Raw genomic sequence first — 25562 nt, forward strand, 5'->3', positions numbered from 1 at the left:
AACATTCACTTGCTTCCTGCTACCACAGGGCCCAAATCCATTCCACAGATTCTATGGTCACAGTTCATCAAAACAAGCTGATACAAACAATGCCACAGACCTGAACCTCACCTGGGAAAGCAAAGGCCACCACAAGGAGCTAGAGCAGAGAAGGACCTGGGACCAGCCCCCACTTTTAGGTCCTAACTGTGAGCCACCTTAGGGACAGTCCAACACCAGCACCACCTGTGTGGTGAGAACCCAAGGGACAAGAAAACTGCCCTGTTGAATCCTAGAAATCTGTTAGGATCAAGAAATGTCCAGGCTAGTGATGTCACCCACTTCAGAGCACACTCCTTTCCCAGGAGATTATGGGAGAGGTGATGCTTACTGTCCCCAGGAAATGTGAAATCCAATCTCCCCAGGCCATGGCACAACACCAAGTGGGATCCCAAAGACAGTAAAGATTGCTGTGTGCCCCAGAAAACCGTGCAGTTAGGGGTAAGTGGGGATTTTTAAAAGAGGAAACAGCTGTACTGTGCACTGATGTTTCTCTCTGCTCAAAAACCCATTTGAAGGGCCATTGATTTGACAAGGAGTCATATTTGTAATGAGAAACCTCAAGACCAAAATTATTGTCAGAGAAGGAAGATAGAGGGAGGCAGGTTTTACCTTAAATATTAGAGAAAATCATTCTATAGTCAGAGTCATGCAAAAATGAAATAGATGCTTTGGGACATAGTGAGCTCCCATCACTGATAGAACACAGTCATAGGCTCAGTTAACTGATGGGTAGTTATAAGGCACAGGATGGGATAGAACTTCGTGGTGAGATTACTTCCAATGAAATATTATTCACTCAGTTGTGTCTGACTCTTTGCAACCCATGGATTGTAGCCCGTCAGGTTCCTCTGTCCGTGGAACTCTCCAGGCAAGAATACTGGAGTGGGTTGCCATTCCCTTCTCAGGGGATCTTCCCAAACCAGGGATCAAACTCAGGTATCCCACACTGCAGGAAGATCCTTTACCATCTGAGCCACTGGGGAAGCCCAGCTTCCAATGAGACATCCTTAGATTCTAAGAAATTCTCTTTACCAAAATAACAGGATAATTCAGATCCTGAAGACCCATTTTCCCTATAACCATCATGTGAAGCAGAGTTCCTGGCATTAAGCCAGCCCACTGAAGGGAGATTAGCCAGTCCAGTATCCATCATCCAGAAGGCTGTTTCACCCTCTTCTTGTTTCTACCCAATAGAGGCCGAACTCTATTCTTATTCCCATTTCTATAGAAGGTAAAAGGCTCTCTGCTCCTCAGTCTCCTTGGGAAGCTGAAAGTTTAGTGCACAAGACAGTTTTCATCAGAAGAAGGAAAGTGAGAGGTGCCCAAACAATCTTGAAAAATGGATCGGGGCTTACTTATTTTGTATTTTGTCAAGTTTTTAGAATCATAAATGAATGATTTCTATCATCTGTCAAGTTTAAAGGTCTGTTTCTTGGCATAAAAGCTAACCCCTCTTCAAAGATTTGAAGGAATCCACTGTTGATAGAATTTGGCCTTTATGCTTTTAAAGGCGAAATATGTATTTATAAGTTTTACAATAATTTCTGTGTTGGTTTTCTTAGGTTGATGTACACACATAAGTAAATTTTAGTGATTTATACTTCTCAAGAAATTGCCCATCATGAAACTTTTTCTTTTTTTATATATTTTTTTCATTTATATTTATTAGCTGGAGGCTGATTACTTTACAATATTATAGTGGTTTTTGCCATACATTGACATGAATCAGCCATGGATTCATGTGTTCCCCATCCCGATCCCCCCTCCCACCTCCCTCTCCATCCCATCCCTCTGGGTCTTCCCAGTGCTCCAGCCCTGAGCACCTGTCTCATGCATCCAACCTGGGCTGGTGATCTGTTTCACACTTGATAGTATACTTGTTTCAATGCTATTCTCTCAGATCATCCCACCCTTGCCTTCTCCCACAGAGTCCAAAATTCTGTTCTATACATCTGTGTCTCTTCTTCTCTCTTGCATATAGGGTTATCGTTACCATCTTTCTAAATTCCATATATATGTGTTAGTATACTGTATTGGTCTTTATCTTTCTGGCTTACTTCACTTTGTATAATGGGCTCCAGTTTCATCCATCTCATTAGAACTGATTCAAACGTATTCTTTTTAATGGCTGAGTAATATTCCATAGTGTATATGTACCATAGCTTCCTTATCCATTCTTCTGCTGATGGGCATCAAGGTTGCTTCCATGTCCTGGCAATTATAAACAGTGCTGCGATGGACATTGGGGTACACGTGTCTCTTTCAGATCTGGTTTCCTTGGTGTGTATGCCCAAGAGTGCGATTGCTGGGTCATATGGCAGTTCTCTTTCCAGTTTTTTAAGGAATCTCCACACTCTTCTCCATAGTGGCTGTACTAGTTTGCATTCCCACCAACAGTGTAAGAGTGTTCCCTTTTCTCCACACCCTCTCCAGCATTTATTGCTTGTAGACTTTTGGATAGCAGCCATCCTATCTGGCGTGTAATGGTACCTCATTGTGGTTTTGATTTGCATTTCTCTGATAATGAGTGATGTTGAGCATCTTTTCATGTGTTTGTTGAAACTACATGTAACACACAAGGGGATTCCCATAAGGATAACAGCTGGTCTTTCAATAGAAACTCTTCAGCCGGAAAGCAATGGCAGGACATACTTAAAGTAATGAAAGAGAATAACCTACAGCCCAGATTACTGTACCCAGCAAGGATCTCATTCAGATATGAAGAAGAATTCAAAAGCTTTACAGACAAGCAAAAGCTGAGAGAATTCAACACCACCAAACCAGCTCTTCTACAAATGCTAAAGGATCTTCTCTAGACAGGAAACACAGAAAGGTTGTATGAATGCGAACCCAAAACAACAAAGCAAATCCAACGGGACCATCCTTATCAATAATTACCTTAAATGTAAACGGGTTGAATGCCCCAACCAAAAGACAAAGACTGGCTGAATGGATACAAAAGCAAGAGCCCTATATATGCTGTCTACAAGAGACCCATTTCAAAACAAGGGACACATACAGACTGAAAGTGAAGGGCTCAAAAAAAAATATTTCACGCAAACAGAGACCAAAAGAAAGCAAGAGTAGCAATACTCATATCAGATAAAATAGACTTTAAAATAAAGGCTGTGAAAGGAGACAAAGGACACTACATAATGATCAAAGGATCAATCAAAGAAGAAGATATAACAATTATAAATATATGTGCACCCAACATAGGAGCACTGCAATATGTAAGGCAACTGCTAACAAGAAGAAAAGGGGAAATTAACAATAACACAATAATAGTCGGAGACTTTAATACCCCACTCACACCTATGGATAGATTAACTAAACAGAAAATTAACAAGAAAACACAAACTTTAAATGACACAATGGTCCAACTAGACCTAATTGATATCTATAGGACATTTCACCCCAAAACAATCAATTTCACCTTTTTCTCAAGTGCACATGGAACCTTCTCCAGAATAGAAACTTTTTCATTTAATAGATGTTAATTGTTCATTACATTCTCTTAGGGTTTTGTTGCTGTTATTTCTATTTTGTGGTTTTAAATATGACAAGAACTTACTGAAAGGCTAAGGGGTAAAGTAGGTGAAGATTCCGAACTTGAGAGTTGCAGAGTTCATTAACCAGATCACCACATATTTGTTAGGTCTCTGCATAAAATCAGATTGATTGTTCACCTGGTGCTATGTGGTATACTAAGAAGGTGTTCTCTCTCTCCTTCCATACTCTCTCCTAAAACCTTGGAAATAACTAAATAGAGCTAGTTAGTGTTTTTAGGGCTTTCTGTTTGTTTTTCATGTTGTTCTTGTTTAAAAGTTAAGTAAAATACCAAATACCAGATGACAGTATTTGAGATTCTCTCACATGAGAGTTATAGAGATTCCCTTTCAGACCAGAGCAAGAGTCAATTTCACATATGCACATTATCAAAGAAATAGTATATTAATCAAAGAGATGATAAATAAGAAAAGTAGCAAAGCAGAGATAAGGGACAAAGGCAAATGAAGCGCACAGTTGGGCTGGCAGGAGAATCTCATGTCCTGGGCAGTCAAGCTCTTCCACGGAGATGGAGAGCTAACATAAGAAGGCCATTGGGATCCATGCCAACAGCATCTGCTCACCTGTCCTCACTCAGGGCTCCCCAGGCAGCTCTGTGGTACCTTGGTATCCCATGTGGCCTTTTTTGGGAAGAGGATGCCCTAAGAGAAATATCCAACCCAGTTGACAAGTATAATGTTTACTGTTACTTTATAAATAAGGAACATGATTTTATGTAGCAGTGTCTGATGACATTTGTTATCAAGATTTTTCATCTCCAAGTTAATTCACTTTCTGGGCAAATGATGAGATGGAGTTTCTGGATTCAGCCTGAGCCTAAGGGTCAGACCCTGAGCCTTGATGAACACATGCAAATAATGCCAAGTTGAGGAGCCTCTTCATTCACTCTTTCCTCCATTCAACCAATTTTATTGCACTTTGTGCTGAGCACACATTAAGCATCATCTTGGAAGGCAAACTCTCAACCTCTCTTTGTCCTCCCATTTGAACTTTCTGAAAACACCATCTAGACCAAAGGTTTTCAGTTCTTAACACCCACTATGCTTCAGAATCATCTATTTAGATTTTTAATAAATACAAATGATTTGTAGTTTTGGTAAGGGTTTCAGGCAATTGTATTTTTGAAAGCTCTGTAGGTGACCTGAAGAATAGCCAGAGTTGTGAGCAGTTAACAAGGATTTTGTGTTGGCAACAATTAGAACAAAATATTCATCTATAGAACAAAATATACCATCTACTTGTTTTCTATTGCTGCCTTTAGTGTCTAGACAAATATAAGTATGTTTATGGGTGATTTCAAAGAAAACTTATGTTAGTATTCTCTGGCTGCTTTAGTAGAATATCACAGACTGCATGACTTACCCACCATAAGTTTATTTTCTCATATTTTTTAATGTTCAAGGTCCAAGATCAAGGTGCAGTGAAGGTTGGTTTCTGGTAATGCCTTGCAGAAACAGCTTGCAGACAACAGCTTCTCACTGTGACCTCATATGGCCTTTTCTCTGTCAGGGCAGAGAGAGAGCTCTTTCTCTTCTCATAAGTTCTATCAAATTTCTCCTCCCTATTGACTTCATTGAACCTTAATTACCTCCATAAAGACTATATCTCAAATTCCAGTCACATTAAGGTTTAGGGCTTCAACATGTGGATTTTTGAGGGGACAATTCAGTCCATAACAACTAGTTTAACAAGATGACAAACTTCCTCTTTGTATGTATGTGACTTTACTAAGATCAGCTCTTAGTCATGACATTAGGTCATATCAATCCCATGCTCAAAAATTTAAATAGAAGATCTTTTCTTTCTGTTAAGTTATTTTGGAAAATATGATACAGAAGAGACAGACCCCAGAAGACAACCACTACCAATACCTTCACATCAATTTTTATATTCCTTACGGCCCAGATAAACATATGTGAATATCTATTTATAATACCAAGATAACCCAATATCTGCTGTTAATCACATCCTGCCTATATGATGTAACTTATTAGAAAGACTACTCTGAATGCTATTTGAAAAAAAAACATAAAGGGGTACAGAAACAGAGAGAGTGTGAGGCTACTAAACTACTCCATGTGAAAATTGGTGGTCATCTTGGATCAGATATGTGGTAAGAGGTAGTCATATTACCAATACAAACAGATGATAGATAAATAGATAATAGATTAAAAATATTGATAGATAGAAAAGGTAACAGTATTTGCTAATAGAATGTGGGTTGTGAGAAAATGAGTAAAATCAAGGACAACAGCAAAATTATGTGACAAAAAAATGAAAGTATGAAGGTAGCATTTATTGGGATTGGAAAACTGTACGAGAACATGGTTAGGAAGCTTAAACATAAACATGTAAAATTTGAGATATCTGTTATACATCGAAGTGGAGAGTCAAGTAAACAGTTGGATATTTACAATGTGGACTCTTTTGGAGAAATCCAGACCAGAATTTTTGGAGCAGTCAAGTATTTAAAATCATGAGATGGTACATATCTATATTGGTTTTCTATTGCTGCCATAGAAATCACTACAAATATAGTTGCTTAACACAAAATTATTATCTCACAGTTCTGAAAATCAGAAATCTGGTGTGAGTCTCACTGATATTAAATTGAGGTATTCATAAGCTATGATCCTTTCTAGAGTCTCAGTAGGAGAATCCACTTTCTGCTGGTTCTTGTTATGACCTGAATTCAGTTCTTGGCAATTGTAAGACTGAAGTCTTCATGTTCCCCTAGTTGTAAGCTTTCCTAGCTTCTACAAACCCCAATATGTGCTGGACTTATGTTCCTCTTACTCCATCTTCAAAGACAATAGTATGTCAAATTCTCACCTCATATCTCTCAGACCCACTTTTCTACCTCTTATTCTTCCACTTTTTTGAACTTCCATGATTAAAATAGGACCACCTAGATAATCCAGAGTAACTCCCAATCTCAGGGACCTTAACTTTGATTACATCTGTAAGACATTTTTGCCTCGTAAGTTTACATAGACACAGGTTTGGGGATTAGTGCATGGCCATAACACCAGAAAGTAATGAATGTAGATAGTGAAGAAAGGTGATGTGGATGGTCTGTGTCTGATCCCTAGGATATTCCAGAATTGCGAGATTGAAGAGATAAGAAAGAAACTAGCCAAAGCAACAAGGAAGCTACCACTGAGTGTGAGAGAAAGAATTGTGATTGTTGAATACAAAGTGATGCAGGGATTCAAGCAAGGACAGTGCCATTGTTGATGAGATTCAAGGGAGATGGAACAGACCATCTATTAGATTTAATGACATGAAGTTTCCTAGTGACTTGAACAAAAGCAGTTCTATTGGTATGGTGGAAACAAAGCATGATGAGAGAGACTTAGAGGGAGAGACAGATTAATTCAAATAAGGTATACAAATAGTTAATACACATGAAAAAATATTCAACCTTATTCATCATCATTGTTTTTGTTCAGTCATCAAGATGTGTCTAACTCTTTGCAGCCCCATGGACTGCAGCACACCAGGGTTCCTTGTCCCTCACCATCTCCCAGATTTGCCCAAGTTCATGTCCACTGAAGCAGTGATGCCATCCAACCATCTCATCCTCTGTTGCCCTCTTCTCCTTCTGCCTTCAATCTTTCCCAGCACCAGGATCTTTTCCAATGAGTCAGATGTTCACATCAGGTAGCCAAACTATTGGAGCTTCAGTTTCAGCATCAAGCATTCCAATGAGTATCCCAGGTTTCCATTAAGATTGACTTGTTTGCTCTCCTTGCTTTCCAAGGGATTCTCAAGAGCCTTCTACACCACCACAGTGTAAAAGCATCATTTCTTTGGCACTCAGCCTTCTCTATTGCCCAGCTCTCACAACTGTACATGACTACTTGAAATACCATAGCCTTGATTATATGGACCTGTGTCACCATCATGACATCTTTGCTTTTTAACACACTGTCTATGTTTTCATAGTTTTCCTGCCAAGAAGCAATCGTCTTCTAATTTCATTAATTATTAGAGAAATGCAATTCAAAATGACAATGCGATATTACATCAGACACATACTAGGAAGGTTATAATCAAAAAATTATAAGAGTTATGTGCAGGAATCCTCCTATATTGCTGGTGGAAATGTGAAAATGGTGAAACTGCAGGTAGAATATTTCTATAGGTAGAAAATAAGAATAAAAGAATGAGAGGAGGGTGGACTACAAAAACCATTTTGAAGGATAACTCAATGGAAGATAATGATTGGTTGGGTATCTGGAATAATGGAGGAAAAGAGAGTCAAAATTAGTGAAACTGTGATCCTCTGTAAACCCAAATCAGGCATATCACTTTACTTGAGAAGCTTAAATGTGGTGTTTAACATCTGTAAGTTTTAGTTTTCCACCTGTGCAGTGGAAATTTCTGCCTCACAGAATCACTGAATGTTTAAACGAAAAACTTATGTAAAACCTATTGAGTGAACTTTTGAATAACAATGTAAGTGGAGTGACTGTGCTGCTGAAATCCACAACACACCTTGTAAGGAGAGGAAGGACTCTTACAAGACCCAAGAGTGAGAAGCATTCCTCTCAGAATGTTTCCTCTAAACTGAGGTCAAGATCCCTCTTCCCACATCTCCCACATACCAAGTCCCCATTGTCCACTTAAGGGGAAATACCTCTTTAGCCACCAGATGATTCAACAATGAACTCAGTCCATATTGCAGCACCAGCATCAGAGGCTAGGTCTTTGGGAGAGGAATAAATGAAGCATATTCCCATCCAAATTTTCAGGATTCAGTGCCCATGTAGAGAAAGGGTAATATGTGAAATCTGGATTCACTCAGTATTGAATTTAAGGTTTTTGTCTGCCACCAACAGCTTGGGAATAATATTTACTGTTCTATAAAATACAGAACATGATACCTATCCTAAAGAGGTTCCTTGTGAGAACTAGAATAAATAATATTTGTAGAGTGCCCAAGATAAAACTTGGTCCATTATTAGCTCTGAAATTCCAGGTCCATCTCTTGTTGAGCTGAGATCACAAAGGTCAAAGTAAAAGACCAAGAGCAAGCAGAGCTGAACCAGAATTGAAGCAGGTATCTGAAGGATGTCAGCATCAGAGTAGAGGTGTCCCAAGATTCCTTTGTTTCCTCCAATTATATTATCTTCATACCCTCGCCTGTGTTCCGGATTGCAGAATAGACAGTGTGGAGAGGCAACTCTTGTTCCAGACGTTGTGCACTGATACTCTAGGAGTGAAAGACAATGGATTCTCAGAGCAGATAAAGTATAAACTAGACCAAATTTGGAAAACTCAGCAGTGTCCACAGGACTGGAAATGTCAGTTTTTATTTCAATCCCAAAGAAAGGCAATGCTAAAGAATGTTCAAATCACCATACAATTGCACTCATTTCACATGCTAGCAAAGTAAAGCTCAAAATCCTTCAAGCTAGGCTTCAGCAGTACATAAACCAAGAAATTCCAGATGTACAAGCTGGATTTAGAAAAGACAGAGGAATAAGAGATCAAGTTGTCAACATGCGTTGGATCATAGAAAACACAGGGGAATTCCAGAAAACTATTTACTTCTGCTTCATTAATTACACTAGAGCCTTTGACTGTGGGGATCACAAAAAACTGTGGAAAAATTCTTAAAGAGTTGGGTATACCAGACCACCTTACATGTCTCCTGAGAAACCTATATGCTGGTCAAGAAGCAACAGTTCAAACTATACTTGGAACAATGGACTAGTTCAAAATTGGGAAAGGAGTATGTTGAGGCTGTATGCTGTGAACCCACTTATTTAATTTATATGCAGAGCACTTCACACAAAAAAACCAGGCTGTATGAATCACAAGATGGGATCAAGATTGCTGAGAGAAATATCAACAATTTCAGATATGAAGATGACAACACCCTTATGGCAGAAAGTGAAGAAGGACTAAAGTGTCTCTTGATGAAGGTGAAAGAGGAGCATGAAAAAGCTGACTTAAAACCCAGTATTCACAAAACAAAGATCGTGGCATTGGTCCCATCATTTCAAGGTGAAGAGATGAGGGGAAAGTGGAAACAATGACAGATTTTGTATTCTTGGGCTCCAAAATCAGTACGGGCTATGACTGCAGCCATGAAATTAAAAGATGCTTGCTTCTTGAAATAAAAGCTATGACCAACCTAAATAGCATATTAAAAAGCAGAATTACTTTGCTGAAATGTATGTATAGTCAAAGCTATGGTTTTTCCAGTAGTCATGTACAGATGTGGGAGTTGACCATAAAGAAGACTGAGTGAGCACCAAAGGATTGATGCTTTAGAACTGTGGTGCTGGAGAAGACTCTTGAGAGTCCCTTGGACTGCAAGGAGATCCAACTAGTCAATCCTAAAGGAAATCAGTCCTGAATATTCATTGGAAGGACTGATGCTGAAGCTGAAGCTCCAATACTTTGACCACCCTATGTGAACAGCCAACTCATTGGAAAAGACCCTGATGCTACAAAAGATTGAGGGCAGGAGGAGAAGGGAGTGAAAGAGGATGAGATGGTTGTATGGCCTCACCAACTGAATAAACATGAATTTGAACAAGCTTCATGAGATAGGAAAGGTTAGGGAAGCCTGGAGTGCTACAGTCCATGGGGTTGCAAAGAGTTGGATGTGACTTAGTGACTAAACAATGGACCACAAAGGAACCCACATAGAACAAATGCTGCTGACATGCACTGTTTATGGTTCCCCCTAAGTACCCAGTACCACACAGGCCTCATATATAAATTGTCCTAGTTAATGCTGTTGGTTGTTCAGAACAGTAGGACCAGAAATAGCAGTGACTAGGTTTGATAAGGACAAGTGCAGCTGCAGAGGACCTAGTAAGCCTAGGACGAGCTCAGCTCCCGCCTCTCACCTGGTACATGCCTTCTTGAAACTCTTCCTGGCTCTGCTCTGCCCAGTCGCCATCACCTTGGTTCCTGTGGTCCTCCTGCAATGCTGCTCCTGAGTCACACACATACAGAGTGGAGCTTGAATCTCAGTCTCAAAAACCTGTGCCCAGCTCCATAGTTATGACCCCAATGCCATGATCACAGAAACCAGTCCCTTTGCAAGGACAATCTCTGAGCAGCAAAATGAAGAAGAAAGGGTTTCAGTGGAAGAGAGGAGTTATCTGAGGATGAAAGAGAAGTGCAACCTACCTCTTCCATTCTCTGTGTTCCTTTCCTTCTTATATGTCTTCCAAAAGTACAGTCCAGTTCCCAGGAAAAATAGCACAACCACCACGGCCCATAGGATGCCTTCCAGGAGACCAGCAATGGTCTGTTCTTGTGAACCTGATTCCCTCACACAGAGAGAATGGAGAATGGTTAAGGGAAGACAGAATTTTAAATAACCATTGCCATAGTGAGATAGAGAGAGAACACAGGGAGAAGTCTGAAGTCCTGGTTCCAGAAGTTGAAGAGTGCAGCAGGTTCATTCATAACTGAACTGAGAAAATATCAAAATCTCCCAGTCAGAGACATTGCTGTTCAATGGAGGTTTACATCTTGTACACATGTCTTCAGGGAGGGCCTTCCAGGGGAGGTGATGCATAAATTGAGTCTTAAGGGAGGAGTAGGAGTTTCCCAGATATTCAGGGTAGGCACAGCATTTCAGGAAGGAGGAACATAATGTTCACGGCATGTCTGTGTCAGATCATCAGCCCTGGGGATTGCCATCATCCCACTGTGGCAGACAGGAGGACAGAGCAGGAAAGAATTGGACAAGGAGGATAAGAGGGGATAAGAGTCTCTTTCCTAAGGGTTTGCTGAGTGTTTAATTTTATCTGAGAGTCCATGATGAGGCTGAGGCAAGGGTTATAGGGGATTTAAGTGATGCTGACATATCAGAGCCCCCCAGCAGGTCAGGTCTCCCTTGGGGAGAATGGGTTAGAAAGGTGAACTATACACCAGGTCATTCATAATTCAATGAAACTGAGTGTGAGGAAAGTTACCAGGATCTTTGCTTGGGACATGAATTCAAAGAAGACCAGACATGGCCTTTGCCCTCAAGGTGTTCTAATCTGCACAGGAGACAAATCCACAAACAGCATTGCTACTCAGTGTGGAGTGGCCATCGATCACTCTTTTAAAAAGATAATGTCTCTGCTGGCAGATTACAGCACCTGCAAGGCCCTCTGCCAAATGAGACTGAGGTTCCTTTTCTTCAAACGTTATTAAAAGCAGAACCATAACCAGCATGGGGCCCTGTGTAACCGTATTGATCACTCAGTTAAGATCACTGGCCTTCAACAGCAGTAAGTAACGAAGTGAAGGACTCTTGACTTGGGAGGGCTGGTGGTAAAGGAAATAGCAATTCCAGAGGGTCAGAAGGGGCTCTAGGCAAACAATCCAGTGTGAAACACATGAGAAGAGAGACATTGAGCCCTGAATCCTACAGGGAGACACTGTAAGTCAAGTCCCTCAGATGACACAATTGACAGAATCCAATTCACTTTTCCTAAAGATCACTCTAGACACACAATGAATGATGAATGACGTGGGGAGAGGTACTGGAAGGCTACTGCCTGGACCAATAGGGGCAAGGGGTGGAGAGGAGAGCATGGATGTGAGAGAAATTCAAAAGCAGAAGCAAATTGGTTGTGCTTCCCAGGCTCCTGTATGGGGCGACCTGGTGGAAGGTGGTCCTAATAACACAGTGGGGACAAAAGCCCAGAGCTCTCACCCCAATATACCTGAGCTCCACGAGTGTCCCTCTCCTCTGGCAGATTGCACTCACCAGGGAAACAGACTTTCCCAAAGTCTACAGTGACAATTTTCTTGTCCACATGGTTGTTGACCACACAGGTGAGGCTGGCATTGGGCTGGCTCAGGAACAAGTTCACATGCAGGCTCCAGGAGCTGGGGGCTGGTCCTGGTGTCCCACTCCACTCCAGCTCCCTGGGAAGACCCTCGCTCTCCCAGGTCACCTCCAGGTCCTCTCTGTTCCCTGGGTCCCTGCACTCCAGGGTGACATTGCACCAGTCTGGTGTGATGGATAATGACTTGACCAGGATCTCAGGAAGAAGCATGGGCTCTGGGGTAGGTGAGACAAGAGAACGGAGCATCACATGAGTGGAGAACATGGCAGTTCACGTTTTTCATCCATTATCTCGCTGAAGCTCTGGCAATATCCATCTCGGGATTTTCCAGAAGAAACACTATTTTTCCAAAATCCAAATATACAGCAAAGACAATAAGAAAGGAAACAATTGAGGTAAATCCTGTGTGAACTCAGTAGATTAGCAAGCCTTAAAATTCTTCCATAAAAAAAATTGTATGATGGACTTCACCTTCCAGGACTCATTGTATGTAAGAAATTGAGATGTTTCCTTCTTTCCAGGGGAAGAAGTTGGGGAGGGAAGAACTTGACCTGGCCCAGGGCCATTGCCCTGCTTCTCCTGTTCAGATGATTCCTGGGACTGCACAGCCCTTGTGGAGTACTGACATATGGCCTGTGCTAGATGCCAAAAGTAAAGACATTTCTAAGAGATTCACTGGTAGTGACCAGGAACTACAACCCAAGTGTGGTTAGAACATGCCACTAAACTTGAAGTCCCCATAGGCAGAGAAGTTGCTGATTGACAAGTCTGTTATAGATATCACATGGGGTCCTAAAGGGTTCAAAGTCATTCTCGTAGTAGATATTTCCCTATGCAACAGAAACTTTAGGGAAACAAAGAGTTGACTAAATAAGGCTCTTAAGTTGCAGTGTCAGTTTTCTCCTATATCTATTGAGGATTTGGGAGCGAGATTTCAGGAGTCTTTGTGAGCAATTATATCTCTGGCTGGTAAAACGAGAGAGGACAGGGAGGACTACCTACCTATAGATTTCCAAATTGTGGTAGATACATAATGCACTAATCCCCAGAACCTCTGTTTATGTTAGGCTATTTGGCAAAGAGGGATGAAGGTAACAGATGGATTAAGGATATTTATTAACTGACCTTTAAATAGGGATTTATTCCAGAATACCTGGTTGGAACCAAGGCAATACAAGGGTCCTTAAAAGTAGAAGAAGGAAGAAGAGGAGGAAGTCAGAGGGATCAGTGTGAGAGGAAATCACCCCTCCATTGCTGGCTCTGAAGATGGACAAGTGTGACCATGAGTCAAAGAATGCTGGCAGTCATTTGTTCCTCTGGAACCTAAAGGAAGGAAGACAGTTCTGACAGCATTAAGAAATGGAGCATTTCCTGCCATATCAATAAACAAGGATGTCACAGCCACCAGTGATTCTAGCCCCCAAATATGAATTTCTGAGCTCAGAAGGGGCCCGGGAAGAACAATGCCTCTTATCTTACAGCCTTCAGTCATTTCCCATGGTGATCCCTGAGGAGCTGGGGTGATGGGGGGGGGGGGGAGGGAAAAAGCCCCAGAGAGCTGAGATGGATATGAAAGGAATGACTTCAGTAAACCCAGATTTTTGCACCTTCCCATACATGGGAAAGTGCTAAATTCCTTGAGATATCTGGTTTTGCTTAATTACCAATAATCCTTTAATGTTCAGACTACTTGCCCCTTCTTGCAAATTTCTATATGACCTGACTCCTCCCCCTGCCTCCTCAGAGCAGTTCTCTCAGGGTTACTTGAGATGCTGTCTCTCAGGCTTGAAGTCCTGAAAATATCTACCAAATAAAACATAACTCTCAACTTCTAGATTGTTAATAATTTTTTTAAGTCAACTTGATTAGCCTAGTGAGACTTCTGTCTGACTTTTGACCTCCAGAAAGATAAAATGATATTTTTGTGTCTTAAGCCACTAGTTCAGTTCAGTCACTCAGTCACATCCGACTCTTTGCAACCCTGTGGACTGCAGTACACCAGGCTTCCCTGTCCATCACCAACTCCCAGAGCTTACTCAAACTCATGTACATCGAATCGGTGATGCCATCCAACCATCTCATCCTCTGTCACCTCTTCTCCTCCCACCTTCAATGTTTCCCAACATCAGGGTCTTTTCCAATGAGTAAGGTCTTCCCATCAGGTGGCCAAAGCCTTTGAGTTTCACCTTCAGCAAGAGTCCTTCCAATGAATGTTCAGGATTGATTTCCTTTAGGATGGACTGGTCAGCTCTCCTTGCAGTCCAAGGGACTCTCCAGAGTCTTCTCCAACCAGAGTTCAAAAGCATCAATTCTTCAGTGCTCAACTTTATTTATAGTCTAACTCTCACATCCATACATGACTACTGGAAAAACCACAGCTTTGACTAGATGGACCTTTGTTGGCAAAGTAATGTCTCTGATTTTTAAAATGCTGTCTAGGTTGGTCATAGCTTTTCTTCCAAGGAGCGAGTGTCTTTTAATTTCATGGCTGCAGTCACCATATGCAGTGATTTTGGAGCCCAAAAAAATAAAGTCTCTCAATGTTTCCCCATCTTTTTCCCATGGAGTGATGGGACCGAATGCCATGAACTTAGTTTTCTGAATGTTGAGTTTTAAGCCGACTTTTTCACTCTCCTCTTTCACTTTCATCAAGAGGCTCTTTAGTTCTATTTTGCTTTCTGTCATAAGGGTAGCGTCATCTGCATATCTGAGGTTATTGATATTCCTCTTGGCAATCTTGATTCCAGCTGTGCTTCATCCAGCCCAGAATTTCTCATGATGTACTCTGCATATAAGTTAAATGAGCAGGGTGACAATATACAGCCTTGACGTTCTCCTTTCCTGATTTGGAACCAGTCTGTTGTTTCATGTCCAGTAATTTGTGATTTTTGATAGAAGCGATAGATAGAGTTAATACACAAATCAAATAAACTGAGTTCTATAATGAAGAATAATTATTATAACAAATACTAATGAAGAACTATGGATGGAGGATTGTAACATTGTACAGGAGGTGGTGATCAAAACCATCCCCAAGAAAAAGAAATACAAAAAGGCAAAATGGCTGTCTGAAGAAGCCTTACAAATAGCTGAGAAAAGAAGACAAGCAAATGGCAAAGGAGAAAAGGAAAGGTATATCTGAATGTAAAGTTCCAAAGAATAGCAAGGAGAGATAAGAAAGCCTTTCTAAATGATCAATGCAAAGAAATAGAGAAAAACAATACAATGGGAAAGACTAGAGATCCCTTAGAGAAAATTAGATATACCAAGGGAACATTTCATGCAAAGATGGGCACAATAAAGGACAGAAACAGAATGGACCTAACAGAGGCAGAACTTATTAGCAAGAAGTGGAGAACTTCTTCACAGAAGAACTATACAGAAAAGATCTTAATGACCCAGACCACCACGATGGTGTGATCACTCACCTAGAGCCAGACATCGTGGAGTGCAAAGTCAAGTGGGATTTAGGAAGCATCACCATGAACAAAGCTAGTGGAGGTGACAGAATTCCAACTGAGATATCTCAAGTCCTAAAACATGATCCTGTGAAAGTGCTGCACTCGGTATGCCAGCAAATTTGGAAAACTCAGCAGTAGCCACAGGATTGGAAAAGGTCAGTTTTCATTCCAATCCCAAAAAAAGGCAATGCCAAAGAATACTTGAACTACCACACAATTGCACTCATCTCACATACTAGCAGGCAATGCTCAAAATTCTCCAAGCCAGGCTTCAGCAGTACATGAACTGAGAACTTCCAGATGTTCAAACTGAATTTATAAAAGGCAGAGGAACCAGAGAAAATTGCCAACATCTGTTAGATAATAGAAAAAGCTAGAGAATTCCAGAGAAACTTCATCTTCTGCTTCACTGACTACACTGAAGACTTTGACTATGTGGATCACAACAAACTGTGGAAAATTCTTCAAGAGATGGAAATACCAGACCACCTTACCTGCCTCCTCAGAAATCTGCATGCAGGTCAAGAAGCCACAGTTAGAACCAGACATGGAAAAACAGACTGGTTCCAAATTGGGAAGGCGTACTTCAAGACTGTATATTGTCACCCTACTTATTTAACTTATATGCAGAGTACATCATGCAAAATGCTGGGCTGGATGAAGCACAAACTGGACTCAAGATTGCCAAGAGAAATATCAATAACCTCAGATATGCCTATGACACCACCCTTGTGGCAGAAATCAAAGAAGAACTAAAGAGTCTCCTGTTGAAAGTGAAAGAGGAGGATGAAAAAGCTGGCTTAAAGTTCAACATTCAAAAAATGAAGATCATGGCTTCCAGTCCCATGATTTCATGGCAAATAGATAGGGAAACAATGGAAACAGTGACAGACTTTATTTTCTCGGGCTCCAAAATCATTGCAGACAGTGACTACAGCCATGAAATTAAAAGACACTTGCTCCTTGGAAGAAAAGCTGTGACCAACCTAAACAGGATATTAATAAGCAGAGACATTACTTTGCCAGCAAAGGTCTATCTAGTCAAAGCTGTGGTTTTTCCAGTAGTTATGTATGGATGAGAAAGTTGGACCATAAATAAATTTGAGCCCTGAAGAACTGATGTTTTTGAATTGTGGTGTTGGAGAAGACTCTTCAGAGTCCCTTGAACTACAAGGAGATCCAACCAGTCAATCCTTAAGGAAATCAGTCCTGAATATTCATTGGAAGGACTGATGCTGAAGCTGAAGCTCCAATACTTTGACCACCTGATGGGAGGAACTTATTCATTGGAAAAGACCCTGCTTCTGGGAAAGATTGAAGGCAAGAGAAGAAGGGGATGACAGAGGATGAGATGGTTTGATGGCATCATCAACTCGATGGACATGAGTTTGAGCAAGCTCCTGGAGTTGGTGATGGACAGAAAGCCTGGCATGCTGCAGTCCTTGGGGTCACAAGAGTCAGGCACAACTCAACAACTGAATAGAACTGAACTGAGCTAATGAGAAATACATTTACCCAAATTTTCATCCTCCCTTCCCAAAACACTGAAGTAATTTTATCTCTGGTATGAATATCAGCTCTGTACACCATTTGTGGCAAACCTACCTACCCTAATTCTGAAAGAGAAAACAGGATATGAAGGCTGGTGTCTGGAAGGGATCATGAAAAACGGGGCCTATGTGAAACTCCTAGCACAAAGGCAGGAGGGAAGCCATAGGGTGGGGTGAGGAGTGTCACTCACCATAGACAGTGAGGTGGAAAACCTGAGTAAGTTCTCTTCCTCCAGTGAAGCTGACTCGAGCCCGGTACTGCCCACTGTCCTCTGGGGTCAGGTTCTCAATCCTCAGGGATGTCACATTGGGCACATGGACCCTGTGCTGGTACTTGTCCTGGAGGCTGACCCAGGTTGGGGTGTCTGTCCCATGGCGGACTCGCAGCAGGACTCTGTAGTTTGACTCAGGGCCAAAGCCCCATGAGACCTCCTCTGGGTCAGCTTCTTGCTTCTTGACTATATGAAACAACACAGAATGTCCTTGAATCCCCTGCATGGGAACAAATCCAGAATTCTGAACTTCAGAATTATATTTTCCAGAACTCTGGACCACTGTGCTGCAGATGCCTAGAACAATGGAGACAGGAACTGTGAGTAGTTTCTCAGTTAAGAATAAAGGAGAAAACAAGAGGATTCATCTTTTTCATTAAATCCATCCAATATACTCTTCTGATTCTTGGAATGCAAGTACAATGAATTTAAAATAATTCTGGGATCAAGTCCTGGTTCTGGTGGTGCATAAACCTTCTACAAGTTACCTAAGCCTGCTAATCCACATTTTCCTTACATGGCTGATAATGATGTGTGTGAATTATGTGAGATCATGTGTCTGAATCACATTTTCAGGTATATATTAAGTGTAAGATTGTCAGAAGGGCTTCTAAAGTGTTTCCCAAAGACCCCCCTTCCTCCTGTTCACACCATTTTGACACCTCTTCCCCTGGAATATGGGCTGCACCTAGTGACTGGCTTCTAAGGAATAGAATACAGACACAGATGGATGTCACTCCATGATACTAGGTTACACAAGACAGTAGGGTTCCTCTTCCTTACACACACACACTTTCTCTCCTTCACTTTCTTTCTTTCTCACTCTGAGGAACCCAGCTATCATGTTGTCAGCTGCCCTAAGGAGGGGCCCACATGGCAAGGAACTGAGGGAGCCTCTGACCAACAGCCAGGGAGGAACTGAGGCCCTCAACCCAACAGGCACGGAAACTGTCTCCCATCAGCAATTGCACAAGTGAACTTAGAAGCATATCCTCAGATGACCCTAGGGCTGATGAAGCCCCAGCCAAGACCTTGATTTCACTTGGGGAGACCCTGGGCCAGAGGACCAAGCTGAAATACTCCTAGGCCCTCACCCACAGAAACTGACTGGGTAGTATTCAAGGCACTAAGTTTGGGGGTAACAGGTTATACAATAGACACCTAATTGCAATAGACACCTAATACAAATATGAAGGCTGGTCTCCTTCCTGCTCTTTACAGGCAGTATAGTAGTCAGGAGAAAATAAACTAAGCTGTGTAAAAATGGTTATAATACCTCATGGTCTTAGAACAAGGGGTGTTTATATCCCCCACCACAGTTCCCATGAATGAGTGACAGAGAGAGGTCCTATCACACATGGAAGAGGCTCCACCTTCTTGTAGCTGCAGACATGGAGCTCACAGCATCCTCATGGGCTCCCAGCCCTACAGCAGGGAGGGGAGAGAGGAGAGTTACACAGGGGTTTCCCTGCTTCCGTCCAGAAGTAGCGAGCTCTCTGCTCTTGACTGTGGCCAGCACTGGTCACAAGGCCCTGGCTAACGGCCAGAGGCTAGAATATGAGAGGGAGCAAGTGATCACTTGGTGAGCCCTGCTGTCTCTGCCACCAAATCAACACTTCCCAGCTAGTCCCTGAGAGGTCGCAGTGGGCCTTCCTCAGACACTTTCCTGCAGAGCTGTGACCATGGGGTACATTCCCTTCAGGGCCACCTGATCCAGAGCCCATCTTCCCACTTGAGGCTTAAGTTCAAGAGACCTGATGCCGTCCTTTAAGTGACCAGGGTAGGACAGTACAGGACCAGGAAAGTGCCACAGAATGACTTTATCCTGAAAGCAAAAACAATCTCCTTCCTCCTTCAGGTCAAGATTCACCTGGGTGGGACTCCAAATGCCCAGTTTTCTCTTCAAATCATTAAGTTCTCATCTTAAACCTGCCTCCCTCCTTCTGTACTAATACCCATTCCTGGTCTCACTGGAAGCAGAGAATAGCTCATGCCAGCATTCATATGCACAGGTGTTTCAGATATTTTTGTATTCATTTAATCATCATATCATTTAATAAAGCCTTTCCTCAGGGTCAGGCCTTCACCACAGTCCTTTCAGCTCCTTTTGCAGAACTATGGTCCTCACACTGAGCTTAACAACCTTTTAGTCCCAGGTCAAAAGCCCTCATGATCTGTATCAGTGGGGACAGTGGTCCACGAGAGGAAACGGTATTCACTCATCCATACATCCTATCTGGCTCCTCGCAACCCCTCTTCTATCCATTCATTCTACACCTCACTCCCCTCTGAGACCCTAGTGCAAGACTAGGTCTGCTGCAAAGGACATATTACCCTGTAGAGCAGCAGTCCCCAACCTTTCAGCACTAGGCACCAGTGTCATGGAAGACAATTTTTCCACAGACGGGGGCAGGGGATGGTTTCGGGATGATTCAAGCACATTATATTTATTGTGCACTTTATTTCTATTATTATAATAATACACTGTGATATATATGAAATAATTGTACAGCTCACCATAATGTAGAATCAGTGGAAGCCCTGAGCTTGTTTTCCTGAGCTTGGGCAGCACTCAAATTGCTGGAGTGATAGGGAATGGCTGTAAATACAGATGAAACTTCACTCGCTCACCTGCCACTTAGCTCCTGCTGTGTGGCCAAGTTCCTAACAGGCCAGGGACCAGTTCTTGTCCATGGCCCAGGAATTGGGGGCCCCCACTGTAAAGCACACACCCTGAGATGAGAATGGACTCCCCCACACAGTTCACAGAAGGTCAGCTGAGAAGAGCTGGGCAAGACTGTGTTACCAGTCCCTCTAAACAAATCAGGACACAAACGCCATGGCCAGAAGGCCCCCATGACACAGTGCCCTATCCCTCTCTCACCAGAAACAGAATTGGCATGAAACCTGAGCTTAGAATATCACCTCTTGAACTAAGGGAAAACAAATTTCTGTTGATAAGCCACCCAGTCTGTGGCATCTTGCTTTGGCAGCCCACACGAAGTAATACACCCTACAGGTTTTAGAGAGAATATAGTCCTGCTGACACCTTGATTTTGGACTTTTGGGCTCCAGAACTACATTTCTGCTCTTTTATGCCATTCAGATTTGGGGTTCTCATGAAGAGATTAGTGCCTATATATGAAGAAGAAGATAGAGAGGTCTCTCTCTCTCATTCTCTCTCACTCTCTCCCTTTCTCTCTCTCTCTGCATGTCTATTTGTCTGCCCTTCTTATGTAATCTTTGAGCCTCAGGAACTACAGGAGAAAAAAAAAGAACTCTAACATATCTCTCCAGTTAAATAAAATTGAGAGAGAGAAGAAAAAGCTTACATGTTACTATTGTCACAAAGGTACCTAGTTAAATGTGAGTAATGTCATGCAAAGCTCACTGTTATTTCAAGACATCTGTTTACAAATGTTTTCCAGGTGGCGCTGGTGGTAAAGAACTGGCCTGCCAATGCAGGAGACATAAGAGATGTGGGTTCAATCCCTGGGTCAGGAAGACCTGGAGGAGGGCATGGCAATCCACTCCAATATTAGTGCCTGGAGAATCCCATGGACAGAGAAGCCTGAAGGGCTACAGTCCACAGGGTCACAAAGAGTTGGATACAACTGAAACAACTTAGAATGAACTTTTACAAATGCTCTCTAACCCACTGAATTTTATATAACTCCAACGAGTTCATATAATGACTGGGATCTGTGTGTGTCAGTAAGTCAGTTGCATCCAACTCTTTGCAACCCCGTGGACTGTAGCCTGCCAGGTTCCTCTGTCCATGGGGATTCTCCAGGCAAGAATACTGATCACCATGCCCTCCTTCAGAGATTCTTCCCAGCCCAGGGATCAAACCTGCACCTCTTACATCTCCTGCGGGTTCTTTACCCACTAAGCCACCTGGAAAGCCTCTAAAACCAAAAATCAAAACAATAAAACCTTTCCAAACTTTTTCAGAATTGACACTTCACTGTCATTATATTCTCATCAGTTTTTATTTAATTTCATTACAAACACATAGTCTCTGAGGAAGTCATAAATGAGATATACAGCTTTCTCACGACAGTCTTTCTTTAAGTTCCCTTTTTGCTTAATTCCCAGTCCTCTCTGCTTCACCCTCCTTTCTTTCTTCTCCAAGTTCACCCCCTCCTGGAACCCACTTAGCAGTTTTCTGTTCCTTCCATGGTTTCTTCATTCTTATACAGCATGTGGCTATACAGACACCCTTAAATTTTGCAGGCTGCTCCTCACTTTACAAAATTAGAATTTTACTGTATTCAACATCCTGCATTGGCCCAAGAAAACTAGACCCCATTTGCTTCCTCCAGTTCAGATACATGGTTTTAGGTCTGCCCCTTCTCCATGGGACAATGGCAGAGGCTGTTACATCCCTCTGTCTGGTCAGGGGAGTCTTGTTCCTTTGGGGAGCACTCCTTTGTTCCCCCAGAAGCTGCTTCTATATCTCTCTATTCCTCTCCCCAAGTAGCTCCAGGCTGTCTTGGTTTCCCTGTTATTGAAGCAGTAGTGTCCTCATCTCCCTAGCAAAGAATCCCTTACACTAGCCAAGGCTGCCTCCACTCAGAGTTCCCAGCCTCAACACACTCTAAGACATCAGAGAGAGAAGGGTCCCTGAATCTTGCCCCCCACCACAAAGAGCCCAGGCTACTCACTGAGGAGGAGGCTGGTGAGTCCCAGGAGCCGGGCGGCCCAGCAGAGGTGGGGGTCTTCTGAGGAGGGATCCATCTCAGGCTGCCTGCCAGCCTATGCAGCTACAGAGGAAACATTTAGGAGGAGCAGCAAGCGAGCGGGAAAGGCTTCACTCCTACGAGTTCTTGAGCTCTTCCCCACCCCAAGGGTGGGGCTACCAAGTTAGTTCTGGATGCCAGTTCACATGGATAGAATAAGCCATTCAGATGTTTCATATCATCCCCAGAACCTACAATAGGACCTCAATAAACTATTGCAGAAAAATATATAAACAACTCCACTTTATGATGTACCTGTACTGTAGGCAAGGCGCCCCATTTCTGTGGTCATGCTAGTTTGGTGATCGCACACTCCTTACCCCTACCCCCATTATAATCCCTTTCCTAGTTTCCCCTGGTTAACAGCTCAGCCCAGGCAGCCTTGGTCACTAATATCAACCTGTGGTCCAGCACAGAACTATTACACTACAGCACCACACTATTATAGCCAGGGTGGGCAAGACATCTTCTTTACATCATTTAGTGAGATAACCTTCCTTTTTGATTTTCTGTGAACTTCAACTATCTGTTGCTTAAGTAAGAAGCCATTACTAAAAGAAAATAAAGATCGTTGTTAAAAGTGTCGCGTTCCCACATGCCCAGTACAAATATTGGCATTTATCTATTGCTTGCACTCTTCTGGTTTTCTTAGTTGTCACTAGTACCAGTTATCCTGCCAACACACAGGACAAAGCCAGACCCCACAGTCTCTGATAGGCTCTTGTCTGCATCACACCCACAACTTCCCTTTCATCCTTTGCCAGCCCTGCTCCTGCTATCATGGAGGGGCAGGCGTGGATATCTACACTCCTCCTGTCCACAGCCTCAGCTGCCTCAGACTCACCGCCACCTACTGAGGCTCCCACTCTGGTGTCTTCTCCCCAGACTGAATACCTCACACCTGAGAACTGTCATGCCCCACATACCACAGGAGAAGCCCCATCTACATAACTCCTGATCCATGCCTCCTTCTCCTGCCCACTGAAGCTTTCTCCTCAGCTGCCCAGGCCTCAATGCTGCATCCACAAGGCTGGCCCCACAATCATGCACTCAAGGTACTCAGGGCACGGTGCACTAAACCCATTTCCTGGATGTGAAAACTAAGATCAAGAGTGGCTGCATGACCTGCACAAAGTCACACAGTGAATCACAGGTAAGGTCTGGATTCTTGACAACCAACTCTAGGAAAAAAATTCCCCACATCACAGTCACTGTCCCATCCCTCTCTATGGCCTCAAACAACTCACAGGAGTCCATTTTGTGCTTGCTCCCATAAACTGCTCTGCAACATCTCAGACAAGAGAATATCCAGCACTGGCTCATTTCCTCCAACCCAATCTACTAATGAGGAAATTACTTCAAAAGATGATCCGTGAGTCCTGTGGTCAGAAATTTCTGAATGCAGTCAAAATCCAGGCAGTTCATCTACTGGTCATTCTCAGGGTGAAGAAGAACGAGTCTGGTATTTCCTCCTCCCCCAAGTCCCTACCCCTGTAGTGAGCAATCTTTGTGTGAGACATGTCTGGCTTTGAAAATCATTTGCTTAAGTGGGTTGAGGAGGAGGAGCCTAGAGAGAGAAAACCAGCAATGTGTTACAGGCCACGGACGCTGGGAGAGAGCCAGACAGTAGACTTTATATGCTAGAAAAACACCTAGAACTTTTAAAAAGTCGAGGTATCCTATCTCACATTCAACATACTAACCATCCTGTACTAGGGCATAACACATAAACAAGCACACAAACCAACTGCAGAAACTTTGTGAAGAGTTTACTAAACACAAACACTTGGTGCCAGGAATCTTTGGGGAATTAAAGGAAATAAGACCTGGATCTACACAATGAGTGTGTGTGTCAGGAAGGTCAGATAGGAGGTAAGTGTAGAGTCAAGTGATATGAAGAGTCCAGGAAACAGAGATCTGAGAGATGACTAGGAGAAATTAAGCCTCTGAGAACACACAGAAATTGTCAGGAAATCTGGATGTCCAAGGGACTTGATGGGGGGGTCATAGCTATCTTATTTGAATTCCAAAAAGCAAATTATCCCAATAGAGAGCTGAGTTATATGAAGAATGCACTTACTGAATATCTATTCTTTTCTCTCTCTTTTTCATTTATTTATATTAGTTGGAGGCTAATTACTTTACAATATTGTAGTGGTTTTTGCCATACATTGGTATGAATCACCCATGGATTTACATGTGTTCTCCATCCTGAATCCCCCTCCCACCTCCCTCCCCATCCCATCCCTCTGGGTCATCCTAGTGCACCAGCCCTGAGCACTTGTCTCATGCATCAAACCGGGACTGGCGATCTGTTTCACAATTGATAATATACATGTTTTGATGCTATTCTCTCAGATCATCCCACCCTCGCCTTCTCCCACAGAGTCCAAAAGTCTGTTCTATACATCTGTGTCTCTTTTTCTGTTTTGCATATAGGGTTATCGTTACCATCTTTCTAAATTCCATATATATGCATTAGTATACTGTATTGGTGTTTTTCTTTCTGGCTTACTTCACTCTGTATAATGGGCTCCAGTTTCATCCACCTCATTAGAACTGATTCAAATGTATTGAATATCTATCCTATGTGTTCTTTCAATTAATCTAAAATATATGCTTAATCAAATCCTCATAACATGGTATTATCTAAGCATTACATGCATCTATTGAAGGATCATCCTGAAATTACAAAGAGATTAAATAACTTTCTCAAGGTTGTGTTGTGTTTTTTTTTTTAATTTTAGGTTTTTTTTTTCATTTATTTTTATTAGTTAGAGGCTAATTTATTAATTAGAGGCTAATTACTTTACAAATATTGTAGTGGTTTTTGCCATACATTGACATGAATCAGCCATGGATTTACATGTGTTCCCCATCCCGAACCCCCTCCCACCTCCCTCACCATCCTATCCCTCTGGGTCGTCCCAGTGCACCAGCCCCAAGCACTTGTCTCATGCATCCAACCTGGACTAGCGATCTGTTTCACACTTGATAATATACATGTTTCAATGCTGTGTTTTAAGTAACTGACAAGATGCTCACAAACTTCAACATCAGCCCAGCTATGGACTTGCTCAGGAGAATGTAGTTTCTGAGAAACTGAAGT

The 25562-nt window shown here is 42.4% G+C and overlaps 1 protein-coding gene across 10 annotated transcripts; it reads right to left on the reverse strand.

Moving 5' to 3' along the window:
* Positions 1-5887: 5887 nt before the first annotated feature.
* On the reverse strand, positions 5888-23970 carry LOC133040592 (uncharacterized). Of its 10 annotated transcripts, none has more exons than XM_061120490.1 (7): positions 23701-23970; positions 22379-22477; positions 17631-17897; positions 12303-12643; positions 10768-10902; positions 10482-10570; positions 5888-8830 (listed from the first exon to the last, which is right to left on the reverse strand). In XM_061120490.1, exons 2-7 carry the CDS (start codon positions 22449-22451, stop codon positions 8749-8751), a joined length of 987 nt encoding a protein of 328 aa, XP_060976473.1. In that variant the 5' UTR covers positions 22452-22477; positions 23701-23970; the 3' UTR covers positions 5888-8748. The 10 variants fall into 10 exon arrangements, with proteins under 10 accessions (XP_060976473.1, XP_060976469.1, XP_060976472.1 ...); XM_061120486.1 differs by having other exon boundaries at positions 17631-18008; XM_061120489.1 differs by having other exon boundaries at positions 23811-23968.
* Positions 23971-25562: the final 1592 nt, after the last annotated feature.

Source organism: Dama dama, chromosome 20 (assembly GCF_033118175.1).
Source record: "Dama dama isolate Ldn47 chromosome 20, ASM3311817v1, whole genome shotgun sequence".
Classification (NCBI taxonomy): domain Eukaryota; kingdom Metazoa; phylum Chordata; class Mammalia; order Artiodactyla; family Cervidae; genus Dama; species Dama dama.

What these genes read in the sequence shown, in the direction of transcription:
- LOC133040592 (XM_061120486.1), bottom strand. Translation starts at nt 22,451, where the DNA reads ATGGATCCCTCCTCAGAAGACCCCCACCTCTGCTGGGCCGCCCGGCTC. An exon ending in TTTCCACCTCACTGTCTATG is followed by an intron (nt 12,644 to 17,630) that starts GTGAGTGACACT and finishes CACCTACCCCAG; the next exon opens with AGCCCATGCTTCTTCCTGAG. An exon ending in GAACACAGAGAATGGAAGAG is followed by an intron (nt 10,571 to 10,767) that starts GTAGGTTGCACT and finishes TGTGTGACTCAG; the next exon opens with GAGCAGCATTGCAGGAGGAC.